This window comes from Mytilus galloprovincialis, chromosome 1 (genome assembly GCF_965363235.1).
Source record: "Mytilus galloprovincialis chromosome 1, xbMytGall1.hap1.1, whole genome shotgun sequence".
In the NCBI taxonomy this organism is placed as follows: domain Eukaryota; kingdom Metazoa; phylum Mollusca; class Bivalvia; order Mytilida; family Mytilidae; genus Mytilus; species Mytilus galloprovincialis.
Window position 1 is genome coordinate 69,279,050 of NC_134838.1, and position 22,039 is coordinate 69,301,088.

Here is a 22,039-nt window from a genome sequence, read left to right on the forward strand (position 1 = left end):
AGTATACACATCAAACCCAATGCAATACCCGCTACTAGCCTCGCACACTTCATAGAGTTTTATACCAAATTTTGTCGGCTTTGCTGGATTGTACACTTTGAATCTCAAATTGCCTTTCCAGCCACAAGTACCCTCATCAAAACTTAGTTCCTTTTCAGGGGTATAAACTTCGGGAAACCTCTCCATTATCAATGTTATGAACGGACGAATTTTGAATAAAGGGTCAAACCCTACGTGTCCCCTTTGTACCTGTCTCTCGTTATCCACCAGGTGCAAGTTACTGTGGATAGCAAGAAATCTATCTCTACTCATATAATTACGGAAGAAAGGAGTGTCCATGACTTCTGAGTTTGACCAATATTGTTGGATATCACTTTTTTTAACAAGTCCCATGGCTATTATTAATGACAAAAACACCTTCATCTCATCTAGCGTAACAACTTGCCATTTTTTTATCCGGCTATTTTCTTTCAAACTTTCATCATCATTGGCTTTTACCTCGGCATATTTATTAGTTTGAAAAACAAGTTCATTCATAAAGTCATCAGTTATAAATAATTTCATGAAATCCAACGGTTCATTACTTTGCATGACATGGTTAAGTTTTGATTCTCCGGTAAACGGGGCATTTAAAACATCAGTGTCCTGACGTGACCATCCATTTCCGAGATCGTCTGGGAAATCCCGGTCATTCTCAGGTGAAAAGTCAAATATTGGCAAGTTAGCAAGTATATCATGATTTATATCTTCTAAATCTTCAGGACCAAATCCCTCAAAATCATCTTCACTATCGCCATCATTAAAAAAATCATTAATTTGTTCGTCGTCACTCCAGTCAATATCCGCCATTACGACTCATTTTTCAACAACAAAATATTTTTGTTTTTATTGATGATTACTGTTGTAAAGTCAAGAGAAACTCGAATCGCCGTTGATTATTAACCAATCAAAACCCGTTAAAGTCGTTAGTGCTGTCCTTTTATGATTAAGGAAACCTCCCTGTCCATGGTAACCGCATAAATAAACAAGTTACGTAAACGACAATAGTCGCGCGTAGCAGTGGCGGACTGCTAAATCGGAACGACAATAGTCGCGCGTAGCAGTGGCGGACTGCTAAATCGGTACGACAATAGTCGCGCGTAGCAGTGGCGGACTGCTAAATCGGAACGACAATAGTCGCGCGTAGCAGTGGCGGACTGCTAAATCGGAACGACAATAGTCGCGCGTAGCAGTCTAAGGGTTAAACAGATTTTGAATATTTTCATGTTAGAGTTGCAACTATCTATTTGTTAACTAAGTCATCAGTTTTTAAACATAAATAAAAGTTAAGTCAGTCTTTTAAAATCTAGGAGTTCCAGGTTTTACTATAAACACATCAGCAAAAGTAGTCTAACATACCTTAGAAGTCCTAGGTTATACTGTATATCAGCCCTGGCAGTCATGTTACCACACTCCCTCACATACTCCAGCCCCTCCTTCAAAAGATCTTCAGCACTGTCATATAACCCTTCCTTCATCCTCAGGAAACCAAGATGACTGAGCAGGCAACCTGGAATAACAAGAAAATGGTTGGCATTTAAGAAAACTTATGATTCTTGGAATGCAAAGATGTCAATGTAGTTTTTACACTGTCAATAACATGTATCAATGAATTTAAAAGTTACTTTGTTATAAAAACCAGAATTTGTGCATTTTGCCTTGTGGTGTATGTATTATCAGAATAAAGAATTCTGTCTGCCTTTAAACATGTCCTTTAAATGAAATTTTATTTTGTCGAACTTTTCATATATAAATATTGCAAAACAAGTTTATGGTAGAGGGACTATCGATAAGCAGAAGTCATGTTTATGTGAGATATCATTTTTTACTACAAGTACAATGCATTCTAAATATCTATTAGTATCAATACATTTCTATTCCATCAACTAATACCAACATTTTTTTCTATGAATAAGTTTTATACCTTTCAGATTAAGTAAATCCAAGTCTAATTCTGTTTCTTCTTCATCATCACTAGCATCCATGACAATACGAAGGGACTTAACAAACCACTTCTCTGCTTCCTGCTTATCTCCCCTATCTTGACAAAATCTTCCTAACATTTCCTGTGTTTTGGCTTGTAAGAACAAATCATCTCTAGTCAATGGGTAGTTCTACAATAAAAATATAAAAAAATAATAACGTAAATCCAAGGTCATGAATACTGTTCCCATAAAGTAACATTTCTAAACAAGTGAAACTGCGAGCTACTGCTCACTGATGATACCCCCGCCGCAAGTGGATAATATTAATTAAATAGTGTAAAAATATGCAAGTGTTCGGTAAACAGGAAGTTGTCGAGTGATGAATCTGAAAACGCATCACACGGTAAAGCTGACTTATAAAAATCCTGAAACCAAATATCAGAAATCCTTGTATTGTAGTTCCTGAGAAAAATGTGACGAAAATTTTTAACTTGGTTATCATGTGTAAAATCATACAAGTGTTCGGTAAACAGGAAGTAGTCGAGTGATGAATCTGAAAACGCATCACACGGTATAGCTGACTTATATAAATCCTGAAACCAAATTTCAGAAATCCTTGTATTGTAGTTCCTGAGAAAAATGTGACGAAAATTTTCAACTTGGCTATCATGTGTAAAATCATACAAGTGTTCGGTAAACAGGAAGTTGTCGAGTGATGAATCTGAAAACGCATCACACGGTATAGCTGACTTATATAAATCCTGAAACCAAATTTCAGAAATCCTTGTATTGTAGTTCCTGAGAAAAATGTGACGAAAATTTTCAACTTGGCTATCATGTGTAAAATCAGACAAGTGTTCGGTAAACAGGAAGTTGTCAAGTGATGAATCTGAAAACGCATCACACGGTATGGCTGACATATATAAATGTTGATACCAAATTACAGAAAGGGTGGATGTGTAGTTCCTGAGAAAAATGTGACGAAAGTTTCATGGGACGGACTGACTGATGGACGGACGGACGGACTGACAGACAGGGGTTAAACAGTATACCCCCCCCTTTTTTAAAGCGGGGGTATAATGACAGTCGTAAGAAAAGATCAGTACTTCATAGACTGAAAAGTTAAAAGGGTTAAATATAATTAAAACAAAATGATAATACAGAGCGATTTTTGTTCACAACAGTTAATAGCAGTTCTAAACAAATTATTGAGACTCTTACCACACAAACCCATTTTGGTGAAGTAAATTTTGTTAAACTTTTGTCTTTGGTTTTCTGTTTAGTATTGATATTTTGTATTCAGTTGTTTGTTCTTTTTCTTTTGATCATAGTGCCAGCCATCTGATTCAAACTACAGTTTTCAATTAATACCTTAGTAGCCTTTGGTCCTTTTTTTTTAATATTCTTATTTACCTTGATCCCATATAATGACCTTCATAGATTTATTATACATCTATATTAAAAAAAAAAAAAACAACCTTGGTACAAACCAATGTTTCTTTTATACCTCTTCTATTAACCTTAATCCAAAATATAAAGTCCTTTAAAAAAACCTCTCAATATATATACTCTATGTAATAGACATTAATTCTATCCAGTTTTTGGTATTTTTAGTTTTAATTTAGTTTCAAATTGGGTAAGAGTCTTAAAATATTCTCTTTTTTTGGAAAACATTGCATGAAATCATATATATACTGAGAAATAATTAGAACAGAAAAATGTATTTCTAAATTCATTACATCCTGATAAATAAATTTTCAAATTTTTAACAATTACCTGTACCCAAAACCGAAATTATTAGGAAAGTAAAGAAAAAACACTGTGTATTCCAGTACACCTAATATTGCTGTTTTAATCAGAGTTAATTATCATTAAAGAACGTTCGTAAACAGTATATAAGGATACACATTGAAATTGAAGTTTTATTTGAAGTTGAACCTTCACCAAGAAAAAGTACAAATCAGTGTAGATAGTAATAATAGAACAGATCTCTAATAGCTACAAGTAAATCTTCATATATCTTAGTTAAAAATAAAGTGAAGTACACCAAAAATGTCTGTGAATCTTCTCCCAAGCAAGATTATACATAAATATCTCATTTCATAACAAAAGTGTTCCATGTAAAAAACAAGCTAAAAATTTCTGTGGCTATCATAAAATCATTACCATATCTATGAACTGAAATACAAATGGCTACCATCAACAATTTATTCACAAACGTTATTTAAATTTTCCAAATGAAAATACTTTTCCAACATTTTATTTTAAATTTTTATTTAATACAATGTTCAAAACTTATACAATCAAATAGCATCACACTATAATATAGGTAGGGACATTTTTAGCTGCTGCTGCATAGCACTTATCAATTTTTTTACATGATTTATTTTATTTACATTTATGCAAAAAAAATCACACTTGTTAGGCTGACTTTAAAATTTGAGTTCAAGCCTTTTGTCTCTAGAATATTTAACATTCATAATGGAGCAACAATTTGAAACATTTTTTACAAGATTCTTTTTTTCTAAATAGAATCTAATAAAATTTCAAAATGGAGCATTCTATTCTTTTTTACAAGACATGAGTTGTCTCCCATTGGTAAAAAGTTGTTGTTCTTTGGTAGATGGTATATGAATATTTGCTAAGATTAAAACATTTTAGAAAAATAATAAATATATAGCAGACTCTAATTTGTATTTACAATTGACTTTCCAGAAAACATCATTTCAGAAAAGAGAAAAAAAGTTTGGTAAACAATGAAATCATTAGGCATAAATAAGAGACTTTTAAAAACACTTGTTAGATGAAAAGACATTTAACTTTTTAAAATGCAAGAAAAAATCTTACTTTCAAGCATATCATTATTTCTTAACAAATAGCAATAAATAGAATTCAAAACTTTACTATTTATTTACCTACCATATTGAAAATTTGCCCATATGATACAGAAAAACTCAGATTAAAACTTTGATTTAACTGAATTCAATCTAAGCCTGAGTGTTTCAACATCTGTTATTATTTCAAATGGAACTTGATCAGTCTAAATCACAATTAACAGCTGAAAAAGGGTTAACACATGTATGCTTTATGCTATAAATTTGTACATACCGTCTGTAGTTTATTGTTGAGTGATGTAAGGATATCTTCAGTAGCCCCACTATGTCCCATGTCTTTCAGGAACATGGCAACTAACCATGACAACTTTGTAGCAAATGGTGGGAATGCTGGCCCTTTTATGTCATCTGCAATATAAATATAAACAGCTATTGCTTCAGTATTGGTATGATTCTATTGATTCAATTTGTCTATAAATTTTGACTGTGATGAAAAGAACTTTGTTGGGGAAGAGTGCTATACATAGAACAAGACATAAACAAAATGCTATTTAAAATTGATGAAATTTCTTATACATTGTTATAATTATGCTTATCATTTTCCCCCCTGATGCAAAAAATATGTCTCTATGAAAATAAGAGTATGTGTGATACCTTTACCACAGATGCTTACTTCTAAGCCATGTAATCTCTGGTGAACAGTTTTCTAATTGACCATCATATCATATTTTTATTTAAATTGAAAGCATTATATTGATCATACTAAGATTTTAAAAGTCAGACTGTTTTTTAATGAATTTTCAAATTAATTTAAAAATTCTTATGTCTGAGATGCCTACAATATGTGGGAATATTTCCCAGTGTTGAAGACATATTAGTGCTCTTAAGCTGTTTCCTGTCCTTTAGTCTTGTTGTTGTCTCTTTGACACATTCTCTATTTCCATTCTCAATTTTATTGCTTAAAGGAAATGCCAAGTTTCAATTATATTATTCTTGATTTATCAACAATTTTACCTTTATTTTGAATCTCTACAAGTTTGTGTTTTGATTCTGTCAAGAAAATTGTATCAATTCCATCGTCCTTTGCTACACTTTCTTTCTTTGTGCTTTCTTCCAACTAAAAAAGAATAAGATTTAACCAAAATAAATACTTTTGTACAATATGGGAAATTGCAGAATTCTGTCAGGAAGCTTCATGACTGGTTTTTAGTCTAGTCGTTTACTAATAATTAAGTAAACGATTTAAAGCACATTAAAATCTAATTTTTCCTATCAATCCCTTCACACTCCATAGTTTAATTTTTCATATTTTCAAAATCTTGAAAATTTGTAAAACAATTGACTACTAATTAGCCAAATCTAAACAAACAAAAAATTATTATTTCTCGTTCTGATTAGTGTACGTATGTTTGTAAAATAAATAGACTAATGTGGCCCTATTAACATTAATTTTCAAATTGTACATGAATTTCATTTTTTAAATTTGCTTCATATCCCTGCTTGTAAAAAAAAACATTTTTTTAGACTCAAATTAAACAAACTTAATAATTCCAAAGTAAGACATCTTCGTGAAATATAGGTGTACTTATATAATTAGTCATAACTTTTGGCATGGTTTGTGGTAATACAGGGTCTTTGGAACATGTGGTTGCAATATACAAAACAATATAATATACTATTTTCTAAACCAAATCCACAGGAATCCCTTTCAAACTACCCTCAACTTGGCCCCCTTATTTTCTTTCATCAGATTATGTGTCTAAAATTAATGTCAATTTGTATCTCAATCAGATATTTTAATTTATTAATTTATCATTTTATAATGTGGATTACTGATTAAAAATCTAAAGTCTATCAAGATAAACTATTTACATACATGTGATATATGCAAGATAATTTCTTCTTAATGTTGAATATTATTGATTTAAGGTTATAAGTTATAGTAAATAGTTGATGTCAAAGTTTTTTTTTATTTGCAAACAAATTTGACAAAACATAATACATAATTTTGCAATATCTCTTATTCATTTTGAAAGCAAGTAAATTTATTAATGAAAACCAAGTTACAAAATCTTTATTTCTCAATAACCTGTCCTTAGATTAAATAAATGATTTGCTCCATAGATTTTTTTTCTCACATACTTGATTCACATAGGATTTTTTCAATAAAAAAAATTTATCAGGTTTAAAGTATTAAGGCATTGTGAAAACGAATATTTCATCAATGAAATTCAAGTAAGATATTTTTATGAATGTCCTTTTCATATTGGATACAAATTTTTTTTTAAGTCTGATGCAGACATTTTGTAGTCAAAGTGTTTCAACTGAGGTACTACACAGGCGTCAAAAGGCGTCATTATCGAGGAAAGGGGGTGGCGTCAAAAAGCGTCATTATGGAAGAAAGGGTTAATTCAAAATAGTTAAAGAGTCACTTAAACTTCCTTTTAATATTAACAAGAGTGCACACGCTGAAATGTCTCGCCTTCTATACTAATCATTGATATTATGTTGATAGTCCTAAGTATAAAGCTAAGCTTTATTACAACTGTCACATAAACTTAAGCTTAACCAAGATAACTAAACAGAGACCAATGAACCTTGAAAATGAGGTCAAGGTCAGATGAACCATGCCAGGCAGACATGTACAGCTAACAATGCTTCTATACAACATATATAGTTGACCCATTACTTATAGTTTAAGAAAAATAGCCCAAAACACAAAAACTTAACACTGTGCAATGAACCGTGAAAATGAGGTCAAGGTCAAATAAAACCTGGGCGACTGACATAAAGATCATAAAATATTTCCATACACCAAATATAGTTGACCTATGGCATATAGTATTAGATAAAAAGACCAAAACTCAAAAACTTAACTTTGACCACTGAACCATCAAAATGAGGTCAAGGTCACATGACATCTGCCCGCTAGACATGTACACCTTACAATCATTCCATACAACAAATATAGTAGACCTATTGCATATAGTATAAGAAAAACAGACAAAAACACAAAAATTTAACTATAACCACTGAACCATGAAAATGAGGTCAAGGTCAGATGACACCTGACAGTTGGACATGTTCACCTTACAGTCCTTCCATACACCGAATATACTAGCCCTATTGCTTATAGTATCTGAGATATGGACTTGACCACCAAAACTTAACCTTGTTCACTGATCCATGAAATGAGGTCGAGGTCAAGTGAAAACTGTCTGACAGACATAAGGACCTTGCAAGGTACGCACATATCAAATATAGTTATCCTATTACTTATAATAAGAGAGAATTCAACATTACAAAAAATTTGAACTTTTTTTCCAAGTGGTCACTGACGGAAACTTCATAACATGAAGCATCTATATACAAAGTATGAAGCATCCAGGTCTTCCACCTTCTAAAATATAAAGCTTTTAAGAAGTGAGCTAACACCGCTGCCGCAGCCGCCGCCGTCGGATCACCATTCCTATATCGAGCTTTCTGCAACAAAAGTTGCAGGCTCAACAAAAACCTTTCTACAACATTGTTTCAAGTGACAAATTAATGTTAAAAGAAGTAGATTAGTACTACAGTTGACATTTTGTTTCAGTCCTTTGGGATCTTTGCCCCAAAATGTAGTCTTGGAACTATTAACACCTGATAACTAATAAAAGTACCACCTTAAATTCTGTCAGAAATTATAGTGCTAAGTTTGAATGAATTTATGTACCCTGATTTTTAAAAAAAATAACAGACTAACTTATTACCCTGATTTTACATAACTTGATAGAACATAAAAAGCAGAGCAATCTCACCAAGAGATGTATTCAGGTTGACCTTATACCAGATGATTCATTTTCAATGGTATTTTTAATCACTGTATAAAATCAAAATTTACTAAACATGTGATAAATATCAACAAATAAGTTAAATATCTGTACCTGGCTACTGTCTTTTATCAACGATAATAAATAAAAGGTTAGGCTGGTGTAATGTGAAGTGGGAAGATATACTTCAGTTTTTATATCTGGATGGCTTCTACGATATTAAATGAACTATTTTATGACCAACTGTGTCTATGTAAAGTTTCTGGTGAGAAAAAATGGAAGTGTCTAAACTGCAAAGTGTTGCTTTGTGACTTATGTAAAGAACTACACTATGCTAAAGACCATGAAATTGTAGATATACCAGTTAAAGAGATTATTCCTGATGAGAACAACTCGTTTGATATCGTTTTAAATCAAGTGGTTTTGTGTGAACAACACGATCGGTCGTATTGGCAATATTGTGAATCATGTGATATGTTAGTTTGCTTGACATGCATTTCAAATTGCCACAATAATCACAAATTGAAAGAAATTTCTGACAGTTATAAAATCAAAATGGAGAAATTAAAAGAGCAACAAACAGCACTTAGTAAGTCAACTGCAGAACTAGATAGAAATTCTACTGAAATTTATAAATGGCATAAAAAAGCAGAATTAAAGTATCAAAATGCAAAAGATGATATTATTATCAAGGAAAAGGTTTTGATAGATGCTGTACACGAATACACAAGAAAACTTCAGTCAGATTTGGAAAATAAGTGGAACACAATGCATGAAACATACACAGCCAACCAGAAACATGTGCAGTCAACTAGAACAAAGTTCAACAATGAACACACCAAACTTCAAGATATAATTGAGTCTAAAGACCTTGCAAGGGTCTTTGGAACATCAAAATCAGATGAGTTAGCTGACACAAGTCAAGAATTGAACATGGACTCTAAACCAATGCAGGTTTTCATTCCTGGTGAGACCCCTGAGATAAACCAGTTCAACTTTGGAGAATTGCGCACTGATATTGAAGTCAAGCTAATGAATCTATTTGCAACTGAAATAACAGATGTGAATTACTTATTGTGCTCCCGCGATGGAAGTGTTTGGATATACGATGAAAATGAGACTTTATTATACCATGCAATACCCGAAGGAAACCATCTTACAATTACGTCACGTTTTCAAATATTTTTCTTAAGTATGGACACTCTTCCAAAATCAGATGACCTCCTTCTTTGTTCCGGTGAACCCACATTACAACAGTTGGACCGAATTCATGGAAAACTAACCGATTCTAAATATAGGACTGACTCATATGTATATACAACTGCCATCCACATCACCCATGATAAAAGAGTAATAGTTGGGGGTAAAGGTCAGAAGGGTGGGAATGTAGTAATTGTGCTCAATAAGAAAGGAAAACAAGACACATTTTATGAACATGGCCGAAACAGTGAAATTCTTTTCAAGAGAAGTCCTTGCCATATAACGACATCTGCTCAGGGCAACATCTGTGTGGTGGATCGTGAGAGACTGACAGTACTGGACGGAAATGGGGAGGTTCTTAATATATATGATGGAAACGACAGAATAAATACATCTGACGATGAGTTTAACCCAACAGATATGGTAATTACACCACCAAATAATCTTATCGTAGCAGACTCTAAAAATCATTATCTACACGTTCTTAATAGTTCCGGAAAACTGTTAACTTATTTCAATACCAAAGATATTGGAATATTATTCCCAAGAAGCATGAGTTTTTCAAAAAATGAACACTTGTTTATAAGCGGCTCTACTGAGGAAGAAAATTCAAAAAAGACTATTCTTTTTGAAGTAAAAATTGTTGGATATTGAAATAAACAATTAACTGACAAAAAGCCATTAAAAGCACTATGTTATTCACAAATATTTCTTGTCTTGATTTTCATTCAGCCTTTCAAATCAAGTTTTGTTTTGTTTTTGATTAATAAAACTTAAAGTTAACATTCTAATGTGCATATAACACACTGCCTGCCTTTATGACCCTATGAGTATCATATCTATAACCTTAAATGTTGGCTTAAGTTCAAACATGTTCTGATCCATTAAAGTTCATAATTTTTCTTGATTGATTGATTTATTTCAGCCCTTTTTGCTAATCTATGACAGCCATATTTTAAAGGCTGTGGAAGCCAGACTTAAAATAAGGAACCACCTAACTTCAAAAAGAAAACTGGCAACTATTGGGAAGAAAGAGTAGTGTTGATTGATAGATTGGTGTTCAATGCACTTTCAACACTATTGTGCTTAGTTAGTGGTGGCTAGTTTTTATTGATGGAGGAATCCTGATTGCCCAAAGAAAGCATTGGAAAAACTGGTAGCTGGTGAGCAATGAATGTGAAAATAAAATTGAGAATGGTAATGGGGAATGTGTCATAGAGACAACAACCCGACCAAAGATAAATATTAATGAAATCAATGTATGGCCTCTAAAACCAAGATACATTAACAATAAATTTGCTTGACCTTTTCTTAATTAAAGAATCAAACAAACCTTTTGAAGTTCCGTGTCTGGTATACTGCCTGTTTCTTCAATGATAGATAATTCTCCTTCTGGTGCTGGTGTTGTTATTATTATAGGTATGGTAGGTGTGTCTGATTTCTCTTCCGTAGACATACTAGTGGACATTTCTTCTCGGTCAAAATCCTACAGTAAAAGGTAAGTATATGTGATACAACAGATTACTAGTTTACTACCAAAGTCTACCATATATTGACCTGTAGAAATCAGACTGACAAAAAACTTTGATACAAGGTTAAGAGTAACAATGAGAACAAAAAAAGTGTGAAAAATGTATGCCATTATTCATCGCCTCAATGTTAATCATAAATATTAGCTTCAAAACTTTTTTTTTTCACGGTTTTCTATGAGTTCATTGTTTTATAAATTTTAATCAAAGGCTTAAATGTTCTGTACCTCACTATCATAAACCACAGGATCCAGTATACCAAGTTTCATTAACATCTGTTGGTATGTTGTTGTTACACTAATGCCCTCATCTTTCAGGATATTCCAGTAGAATGCTAGATCCTGTCTGTTCGATGGGTTCTTCTTGGTTTCATCTAGGAAACCTTCCAAAATCCTAAAATTTAAATAATAATTACACATAAAATCAGTACAAACTACTTGTATAAGAAGTTCAGTCATTCAATTCTTTAAATTCCATAGAAAATCATCCAAATGAAAAAAATACGATGTGTCAGTTTACGACATTAAGAATCTATATCACAACAACCAGCAACACCAGGTACCAAATGACAAAATACGATTAGTATTTCATTGTGACAGCAAACAAACAACACAATTTAAGCAAAATAGACATAAAATAGGTCTAGAGATTTTACATGTATATTAAACTTCAAGACGGACTGTCTATTGATGTAAAGTATTCAATAGTATATCATAAGGGTGTAAATTCTTTGAAAAATAACAAACAACTTACACAGGATCAGTCAACACCTTAACAAGAGTTTTTATGTCACCAGCACTCAACAGTTGCCATGGTAACTCTTCAATGGTTCTCTGACAAAATGGCTGCTTGAGAAAAAACTTTGCTACATGACTGTGGAACTTTTTCTTCTGTTCTTTCCATTCGTTTTCTGGTTCATTTGACGTGGCAGCAGATCCACCACCCGCTTTTAATGAATCTGGAATATATTAAATATACATGTCAATCTAGGGTAGGGTCTTTGATCATTTAATGATTTTTAAAGCAAAGTTAACCTGGTACAAACAGGATTTTAACAGACCCTTTTATTACAAATATCAAACCATAGCGTATCCACTGGGCATTTTTTTCAAAGTTTTGATTATTTTATAAGAACTGAATCTAAATATTTATACAATTTAATTGACATATTTTAATCTTGTAAATATAATTTGGATGCTCCTAAATAGGTACAAAAAAGGTCTGCACAGACTGGAAAAAATAAAAAATTCTCATGGGTTGTTTTTTTAAGATTTAGACCAAAAAATAGAACTTGACAAGGAAAATACATGTACATGTATGTAGATTATTGTATGTCTACTGGTAGTTTAATGTGAATTTATTAAAACCACATCTGCATAGAAAAGTTGTGTTTGTAAATTTTTGGTAAAAGTATCTTTAAAATAGTTTCAGATACACAGAACTAGAGGCTCTCAAGAGCCTGTATCGCTCACCTGATTCTACTTGGGTTTTTGAAATCATATAAAAAAATATAAAATTTGGCTAAAAGTGACAACACAACCTCATTTATAAGGAAAGGAACATGTTTAATTTCATTCAAAAGTCCCCCACTGGTGGCCATCTTGGATGACGGATCAGCTACAAAGTAACAACACTTGGTCAGCACCTCATAAGGAACATTCATGCAATGTTTGGTTTTATTCCATTCAGTGGTTCTCTAAAAGAAGTCATTTGTATGCATTTCCCATAGGGTCCTATGTTAAACTAAGTCCCCCACTGGCGACAATCTTGGATAATGGATCGGCTACAAAGTAACAACACTTAGTCAGCACCACATTAGGAACATTCATGCCATGTTTGATTTCATTCCATTCAGTGGTTCTCTAAAAGAAGTCATTTGTATGCATTTCCCATAGGGTCCTATGTTAAACTAAGTCCCAAGCTGGCGGCCATCTTGGATGATGGATCAGCTACAAAGTAAGAACACTTGGTCAGCACCACATAAGGAACATTCATGCCATGTTTGGTTTCATTCCATTCCGTGGTTCACTAGAAGAAGTGATTTGTATGCATTTCCAATAGGGTACTATGTTAAACTAAGTCCCCCGCTGGCGGCCTTCTTGGATAATGGATCGGCTACAAAGTACCAACACTTGGTCAGCACTCCATAAGGAACATTCATGCTATGTTTGGTTTCATTCCATTTAGTGGTTCTCTAGAAGAAGTCATTTGTATGCATTTCCCATAGGGTCCTATGTTAAACTAAGTCCCCCGCTGGCGGCCATCTTGGATGATGGATCGGCTACAAAGTAACAACACTTGGTCAGCATCCCATAAGGAACATTCATGCTATGTTTGGTTTTATTCCATTCAGTGGTTCTCTAAAAGAATTCATTTGTATGCATTTCCCAAAGGGTCCTATGTTAAACTAAGTCCCCAGCTGGCGGCCATCTTGGAAGATGGATCAGCAACAAAGTAACAACACTTGGTCAGCACCTCATAAGGAACATTCATGCCATGTTTGGTTTCATTCCATTCAGTGGTTCTCTAAAAGAAGTCATTTGTATGAATTTCCCATAGGGTCCTATGTTAAACTAAGTCCCCCGCTGGCGGCCACCTTGAATGATGGATCGGCTACAAAGTAACAACACTTGGTCAGCACCCCATAAGGAGCATTCATGCTATGTTTGGTTTTATTCCATTCAGTGGTTCTCTAAAAGAAGTCATTTGTATGCATTTCCCATAGGGTCCTATGTTAAACTAAGTCCCCTGCTGGCTGCCATCTTTGATGATGGATCAGCTACAAAGTAACAACACTTGGTCAGCACCACATAAGGAACATTCATGCCATGTTTGGTTTCATTCCATTCAGTGGTTCACTAGAAGAAGTCATTTGTATGCATTTCCAATAGGGTCCTATGTTAAACTAAGTCCCCGCTGGTGGCCATCTTGGATAATGGATCGGCTACAAAGTAACAACACTTGGTCAGCACTCCATAAGGAACATTCATGCTATGTTTGGTTTCATTCCATTTAGTGGTTCTCTAGAAGAAGTCATTTGTATGCATTTCCCATAGGGTCCTATGTTAAACTAAGTCCCCTGCTGGGGCCATCTTGGATGATGGATCGGCTACAAAGTAACAACACTTGGTCAGCACCCCATAAGGATAATTCATGCTATGTTTGGTTTTATTCCATTCAGTGGTTCTCTAAAAGAAGTCATTTGTATGCATTTCCCATAGGGTCCTATGTTAAACTAAGTCCCCGGCTGGCGGCCATCTTGGATGACGGATCAGCAACAAAGTAACAACACTTGGTCAGCACCTCATAAGGAACATTCATGCCATGTTTGGTTTCATTCCATTCAATGGTTCTCTAAAAGAAGTCATTTGTATGCATTTCCCATAGCGTCCTATGTTAAACTAAGTCCCCTGCTGGCTGCCATCTTTGATGATGGATCAGCTACAAAGTAACAACACTTGGTCAGCACCACATAAGGAACATTCATGCCATGTTTGGTTTCATTCCATTCAGTGGTTCACTAGAAGAAGTCATTTGTATGCATTTCCAATAGGGTACTATGTTAAACTAAGTCCCCGCTGGTGGCCATCTTGGATAATGGATCGGCTACAAAGTAACAACACTTGGTCAGCACTCCATAAGGAACATTCATGCTATGTTTGGTTTCATTCCATTTAGTGGTTCTCTAGAAGAAGTCATTTGTATGCATTTCCCATAGGGTCCTATGTTAAACTAAGTCCCCTGCTGGGGCCATCTTGGATGATGGATCGGCTACAAAGTAACAACACTTGGTCAGCACCCCATAAGGATAATTCATGCTATGTTTGGTTTTATTCCATTCAGTGGTTCTCTAAAAGAAGTCATTTGTATGCATTTCCCATAGGGTCCTATGTTAAACTAAGTCCCCGGCTGGCGGCCATCTTGGATGACGGATCAGCAACAAAGTAACAACACTTGGTCAGCACCTCATAAGGAACATTCATGCCATGTTTGGTTTCATTCCATTCAATGGTTCTCTAAAAGAAGTCATTTGTATGCATTTCCCATAGCGTCCTATGTTAAACTAAGTCCCCCGCTGGCGGCCATCTTGGATGATGGATCGGCTACAAAGTAACAACACTTGGTCAGCACCTCATAAGGAACATTCATGCCATGTTTGGTTCCATTCCATTCAGTGGTTCTCTAGAAGAAGTTCAAAATGTAAATTGTTAACGACGACGACGACGGGCCAGCTGAGCTAAAAATAAGTTGCTGTTCTGCTTAGAAAATATGACAAAACATAAAAGTTATCACAAAATGTTTGTTAACTTTTGAATCAAACTAAGTTATCCCACGTTCGGAGGGTTTTAATAAAAAAAAATATAACACAGTTTATTGAGAAACTGTTGTAATATTTTTTCCTGAATACAAAAAAATGACTGAATGACACTGTCATACTTTTCACATATTCAAAATGCATCCAGTTTTCTGTTGTATAACATAACATAAATATTTCATCATAGTAAATATTCAAATAATTTCTAAATTTACACCATCAATCTTTATTTTAATCAAATGTCAATATTTATTGACAAGAATTGTTATCAGTGTTGACTCTACTTTGACAGACTTACAACTGTAGCTTTAAATTTATGTTTGAAATGGTGTCATAGTGACCTACTTCATACAGTGTTTATGTTTTTAGTGATACTTCTAATAATATGTGATTATTTAACCTACATTTTGTTTATTTTGAACTTTTAAGAATTAGAGCTTATAGAAACAAATAACGAGAAGGCAAATGGTGTTAAATTTAAGATTTTAAGCATTTTTAAAAACTAAAATATATTTTAACATCTAAGAAATATTAAGCATTGTACTGTGTATATGAAAAGCTATTCTTGCAATTTTGAACTTCTATTTCTGAACAATTTCAAAGTTTAACACAATAAAAAGGAAGGTTAAATGGTACCAAAACATAAATGGTGTTTCGAAATAACTTTTTAAAAGGACCTAGTAAAAAAATACATGTCACAGTACTGATCCTGCTACCATTGTTAAGGATGGCACCAATACCTTGACAACAGTCACATCCAAGACAAAAAAACAAAACGAATTGTTTACTTTATGACTAAGTAAAAAAAAGTCATGATCACTGAGCAATTATGAATCAAATTTTATAGGCAAATATAATCTGTAAAAATTTACATTTTACATATATCACAAACAAAAGTGACAGATTTTGACAATTTTTAAGATGGAAACATACATATAGAACAACATCAACCATAAAACCAAATGGGGAGGGGGGATTTTTCCAAGGTTACATATATTTTTCAATGTAGCTTAAAACGGTATATCAAGATAGCATACATGTAGATGATAAGCAAAATTGTTAAGGTGTTACATATAAAGTTTTTATATAAAGCAAACCTGCAAATAAAATTGACAATTTGGAATTTTATTTATGAAGGGCCAAAAAGCATAATACAATGAACAATTAATTATTAGAATTATATTTGAGTGCCTCAAACAATATCAACGAGTCATTTTTTTTCATCGAAAAGAAATTTCAATATTTTTTTTGTTTTTTTCCAATGATGTAATATATACTAAACTATCAATTGCAATAATACACACTAAAATATGTCACTGGTTCCAAATTAATTTTGCTACTATTAATGAAATGTTTTTGAAAGATGCTTTTCTAGCAACGAGCAATATATATTACATTGTTTGAGTTTTTTTCCAAAATATATAGCTATATACCGGGTAGCTAACATTTATTTTATTGAGTTTGACACTAGGATTATCTACATTGATTTGAATTAAGGCACTAATGTTAATGGTTAGTCCAGGTCTAATAACACTGTTATGATGTAAGGCAGGGATTTCTCAAACCTACGGAGACTAAACTGCTTCATTTGGTTCTTTCTACTGTCTTTCTTTTTAGCACCTCCTAAAATAGCATGCATATATACATAATATTGGACTAGAGACTAACAGGAAGGATAAAATCTAAGAAACAAAGCAATGTGTGAGCATATTGGATTCTCGACTTGTGTATCTAATATGTCATCTTGTGCATATGACAAGGTACACCGGCCTATTTGTCACTTAGTTAAGTCAATATCAGAAAACAGCAAACAAACACATTTTTAAGTCTAGCCTGAAAAAAATTTAATACCTGCATCAAAACAGTTCAACATCGTTTCATACAGAAGAATTCTTGGATAATATACAACTTAAAGAATGATTTTCTAATACGAACAAATTTCAATCTTTGAATAAACATTTATAATAGAAGGTCAATGTGTGTTTCTTCATCTCAGAATTTCTAAATGCTATTTCATATTAAATCACTATAAAGAACAAAATTAACATCTTATACCCAAAAAAAAATTTAAGAAACAAAATTGATGTTTTATATATATAAAAAAAGTATTCAATTTTTGCCTTCAAATATTTTTTTTTCAGATTTTAAAAGGAAAAAGAAAGAACACAACCTGAAACATGAAAAAAAGAGAAAACAATATATCAAACTTTAATTAAGCTCAATACACAATCCACAACTGATGGTAGCAATATTAGCATGCAGCATGCAGATGCTATTTTGTGAAACTGTGAAACAGCAATTATATCATGATGTATTAAATGTCAAGCCTGATGATATTTTGGCAAATGACATTTTTAAAATAAAGAAAAATAGTCATGATAGTTGGGAGTTGCAAAACCCATCAAAATATAGATCAGAACTAACTATTGAACATGAAGAGGCAAAATGTTTGTACACAATTTGATATCTTTTCACTATAACCAAAGAGCTTTTTGTTCTACAATACTTACGTAATAAAACATATTCCACTATTTCTTTTAAATGCTGATGCGAAAAGTCTAAGAGACCATTTGCTTTCTCAAGAAGGAAGTTGCCAATACAATTTCTGAACTGCAACCAATCATAACTTTTCACCTCTCTCGTATTACAATAACCAAGAGTCTGTAATATTGTTAGCACTTCCTCTACTGTTAATCCACCTCGACATACAGCGAACAATCTTAGAGTATCAGGTATCCAACCCTCTAATTCTTTAAAGAAGAAAAGAAAAGAAAATCATGATTATTGATATGGGTGTATATCATTCAAAGGGAGATAACTCAAATTTATTTCTATTCTAATGCTGTTACATTTACAATGTTAATGACACATAAATCTCAGCTTCATGTTTTAAAAATGTTATTTTATAAGTTAATAGTTAACTATGTTATGCATGTTTTTGTGTTAAATCATGCTCAAGTTGTTTAAATTAAAGGATAACTACATATAAATACAAAAACTAAACAGTGGTTAATAAATTATGTATGTACTTTTTGATATTTGGACAATTGTTGTAAATTTAACATCTTATTTGACATTTGGATTAATTCATTAGTTAATGTCTACAAGTCAGCGGTTTAGCTAGCTTTAAAACGAGGTTTATTCCACCATTTTCTACATAAGAAAATGCCTTACCAAGTCATAAATATGTCAGTTGTTATCCATTTGTTTGATGTGTTTGAGCTTTTGATTTTGCAATTTGATTAGGTACTTTCCTCAGAGTTCGGTATTTTTGTTATTTTTCTTTTTTCTATTTGCTAAAGAAAATATGATGCTCGGTGTATTGTATGTACACATGTCTGTTGTTTGAGACTGCATATATTTTCCTCTAGATGTATTTTGGTTATTTTTTGGTTGCTGTCTCGTAAACATATGTCCCACATATCTTTACATTTACAACTATGATGGGCTTGTCTACTTCATTAAACTTTGGTGGATAGTTGTCTAATTGGCAATCATATGAGGTCCCCTTATTTTTATAAAGTAATACTCCACTACAGTAACCATAGAAACTATACCCTACCTAATTCAGCTTCATCTTCTGCATCTCCGTACAAACTTTCTTTATTCCAACTGTATTCTTTTGTCCATCGTTGAAAACATCGAACACATAAGTCCCTTAATGATGAAATTTTGTCATAAGTCTCGTCAAGATATTCGGCTAAATTTGAATGAACACTGTAAGATTCTATTTCATTTCCTAATATATTCAGAAATAGCGGATTTTTTGTGAGTTTGACGTCGTTAATTTGTTGATAGTGGTTTTTATTTAACAAGTGAAAATGTTGTTGCATGTGTTCTTCAAGAAATTGCATTTGTAATTGAATGGTATTAAATACAGGCATTGATAACAATGTACAGTCTTGTCTCCGTGAAAGTCCATGATACACCAAATCTGACCTACTCATTGTACAGATGATCTTACACTGAGGCGGGAATGGAAATGGCAGCCACTGTAGTTCTTTAACCTGCAAAGAATATTCTTCAGTAATATACAATAAACACACAGGGATTCAGTTCTTAAAGAATAATTATTGATTTTGGTGATAAGATCTGAAATAACCCACTGCCAACTATTATTTCAAAGTACAAATGTATAGAAAAAAACAAGAATGGGTCTCATTGGGGTCTAAGCGTGACGCAGGATGCCAATTTTTTTGTAAGCGTGACACGTGAAAGTCAAATTATTGTGTCGTGAAAATGGGAAATGAGGTCTAGCGGGACCCGGGAAATGACAAAAAAATGAGAATTGCTTACGTAAATAGTGTAAGCAGAATACGGGAATCTGACAAAACAATAAGTGGGATCCGGGATCGGAACCCCCCAATGAGACCCCCACAAGAAGTACTGGTGTCTTATAGATTCAGGCACACAATTCAACTACGGTAAACCATGTACAGCTGCTGACCAAAAATTAAGTTAATTTCTACAAAATGTAAAATATTTGATGAATTTTTTAAAATTCATTCAACATATTGAAAATTAAAGTATTAGCAAACAGGAAGAATGTATATATCTGACAGATTAAAATTGTGATCATCCAGTACATTTCATTGCTGTCAAGCAGCAGACCAAAATATATATAAAGTTATTGAGTTAGGTAAATTTTGTAGTTTCTGAGAGAAAACTGACCAAAATATTGGTTGAATGAACAAACTGATGGATGGAGGTGATTGCAATATATCCCACACTACTAGAGTATAAATTACCTGTCTGATAGTCTTCCCAAGTGTTGCACCAATTTCATCCAAACCATCAATAACTATGACAGATGGACCTAACGATGCCACAGCATTAAATGCTTCACAGACTTCCTGGAAGGTCCAAGGTCCACCATTATCTGTTACCACTGTTGATTCCCTGTCTGAAAAAAAAGTAAAAAAATCAAATTTATTAGCTTTGTTGACAACAGACACAATTGGTCACTGTTTACCTGATTGCGTGTGGGCAGAATATATACATGAAAATTGGGTTATTTTTATTAATCTTCATGATGTCAGTTTAACAATCATGCGAGTATTAAGCTAATTTTGGTCAATGATAAAACTTATTTACAATAAATTTAACAAGATGCTCTTGTACTGTTTTAATGAAGTCATGTTTCATTTTTCAAAATGTGATTCCAATAATTAGCCTCTTATATGGCAAATTTAGATTTCAAAATTAAGAATAACATTTTATTCCAATTAATTCAGATATACTTTTCATATAAGTTTCATAAATATGCCTTTCAACTTTCTCTAACTTAAATGGAAAAATTGCAAATGCTTTGTTATAAATTAAGGGTGTTTGTTTTTCTCAATAGAACTGTTTCATAGTTTCTCGTCTGTGTGATGTAAGCAATTATCTGCAAGCATAAGCCCTTCAACAATGACAAAAAGTCAGTTATCATTTGAACTTTGATGGATAGTTGCTTTATTGGCAATTAAACCAAATCACTTAATTTTCATAAAAAATATACTTTAAATTTATAGAAGAAAAATAATTTACAAATTGGAGATTATAAGATGAAATTGATTACAGGTGGGAACTTTTATTATGTTACTTTTATAATCTTCATTCCTTTGTCTTGGCATTATCCCAAGATTTTGGACTAACACACTTTATTAAAACTTTTCCTATTTCAGATTTATGAAGATTAATCTACAGTTAAATATATTCAGGTGAACTTTAAATTAATCTATTTGTTGACTTTAAAATATAATTCTTCAGGATTGTGATTAATATGCTGGTTAATTTGGTTAAATTCATAAACTATAAACATGATAAAGTAAAACATAATGGAATATAATTTTAAAAGTTTTAGAGGAAAGGAGTTGACTTAGTAGAATGATTTTCTATACAATAAGTATTGGCTCAGAAAGTTTTATTGGAACATTTATATTCAGTTTACTAAGTGTAGGGTTTTATAGGCCTTGTTTTGTCTTTTCCTATTTTTTTTCATTTACATTTTTTTCAACAGACATTAATTACATTAGATGTATGTTCCATTATGATACTTTATTCTGATTGGCTAACTGCACATCACGTGTTTGTCCATAAGCAATTGCATTGCTCAATAAAACTTTTCATTCGTGATAACATGTGGTCCCACAATAAAGTGCACAGGTGAATTAAATAAAACAATAATAAAATTCGTGTTTTCATGATCATTGCTAAAAAAATGTAATTGTAAGTATTTAATGCTTCTTTTTGTAACTTCATAGGGTTGTAAAAGCGTTGACCGTGCACACATTTTTAGTATGAAGTACTTCTGCGCTTCATACAAAATGTACTTCGGTCAACCATTTTACACCCCAATGAAGTTACAAAAAGAAGCATTCAATTCTTAAATAAGTTTTGTGTTGTC

At 32.6% G+C, this 22,039-nt stretch overlaps 1 protein-coding gene across 5 annotated transcripts in view; it reads right to left on the minus strand.

The window, feature by feature from the left end:
* Nucleotides 1-22,039, minus strand: part of LOC143082610 (tetratricopeptide repeat protein 41-like) — a 59,070-nt gene that overhangs the window by 21,063 nt on the left and 15,968 nt on the right. For 4 of the 5 annotated variants that reach the window (XM_076258375.1, XM_076258396.1, XM_076258404.1 and 1 more), the window contains exons 5-15: nucleotides 20,400-20,554; nucleotides 19,214-19,658; nucleotides 18,162-18,401; nucleotides 17,221-17,274; nucleotides 12,090-12,294; nucleotides 11,564-11,729; nucleotides 11,141-11,293; nucleotides 5,813-5,915; nucleotides 5,073-5,206; nucleotides 1,964-2,153; nucleotides 1,399-1,549 (exon numbers count right to left, since the gene is read on the minus strand). In XM_076258375.1, coding sequence (XP_076114490.1) covers nucleotides 1,399-1,549; nucleotides 1,964-2,153; nucleotides 5,073-5,206; nucleotides 5,813-5,915; nucleotides 11,141-11,293; nucleotides 11,564-11,729; nucleotides 12,090-12,294; nucleotides 17,221-17,274; nucleotides 18,162-18,401; nucleotides 19,214-19,658; nucleotides 20,400-20,554 — 1,996 coding nt within the window. The remainder of the gene's footprint in view (nucleotides 1-1,398; nucleotides 1,550-1,963; nucleotides 2,154-5,072; nucleotides 5,207-5,812; nucleotides 5,916-11,140; nucleotides 11,294-11,563; nucleotides 11,730-12,089; nucleotides 12,295-17,220; nucleotides 17,275-18,161; nucleotides 18,402-19,213; nucleotides 19,659-20,399; nucleotides 20,555-22,039) is intronic. The other variant, XM_076258413.1, reaches the window with a different exon arrangement.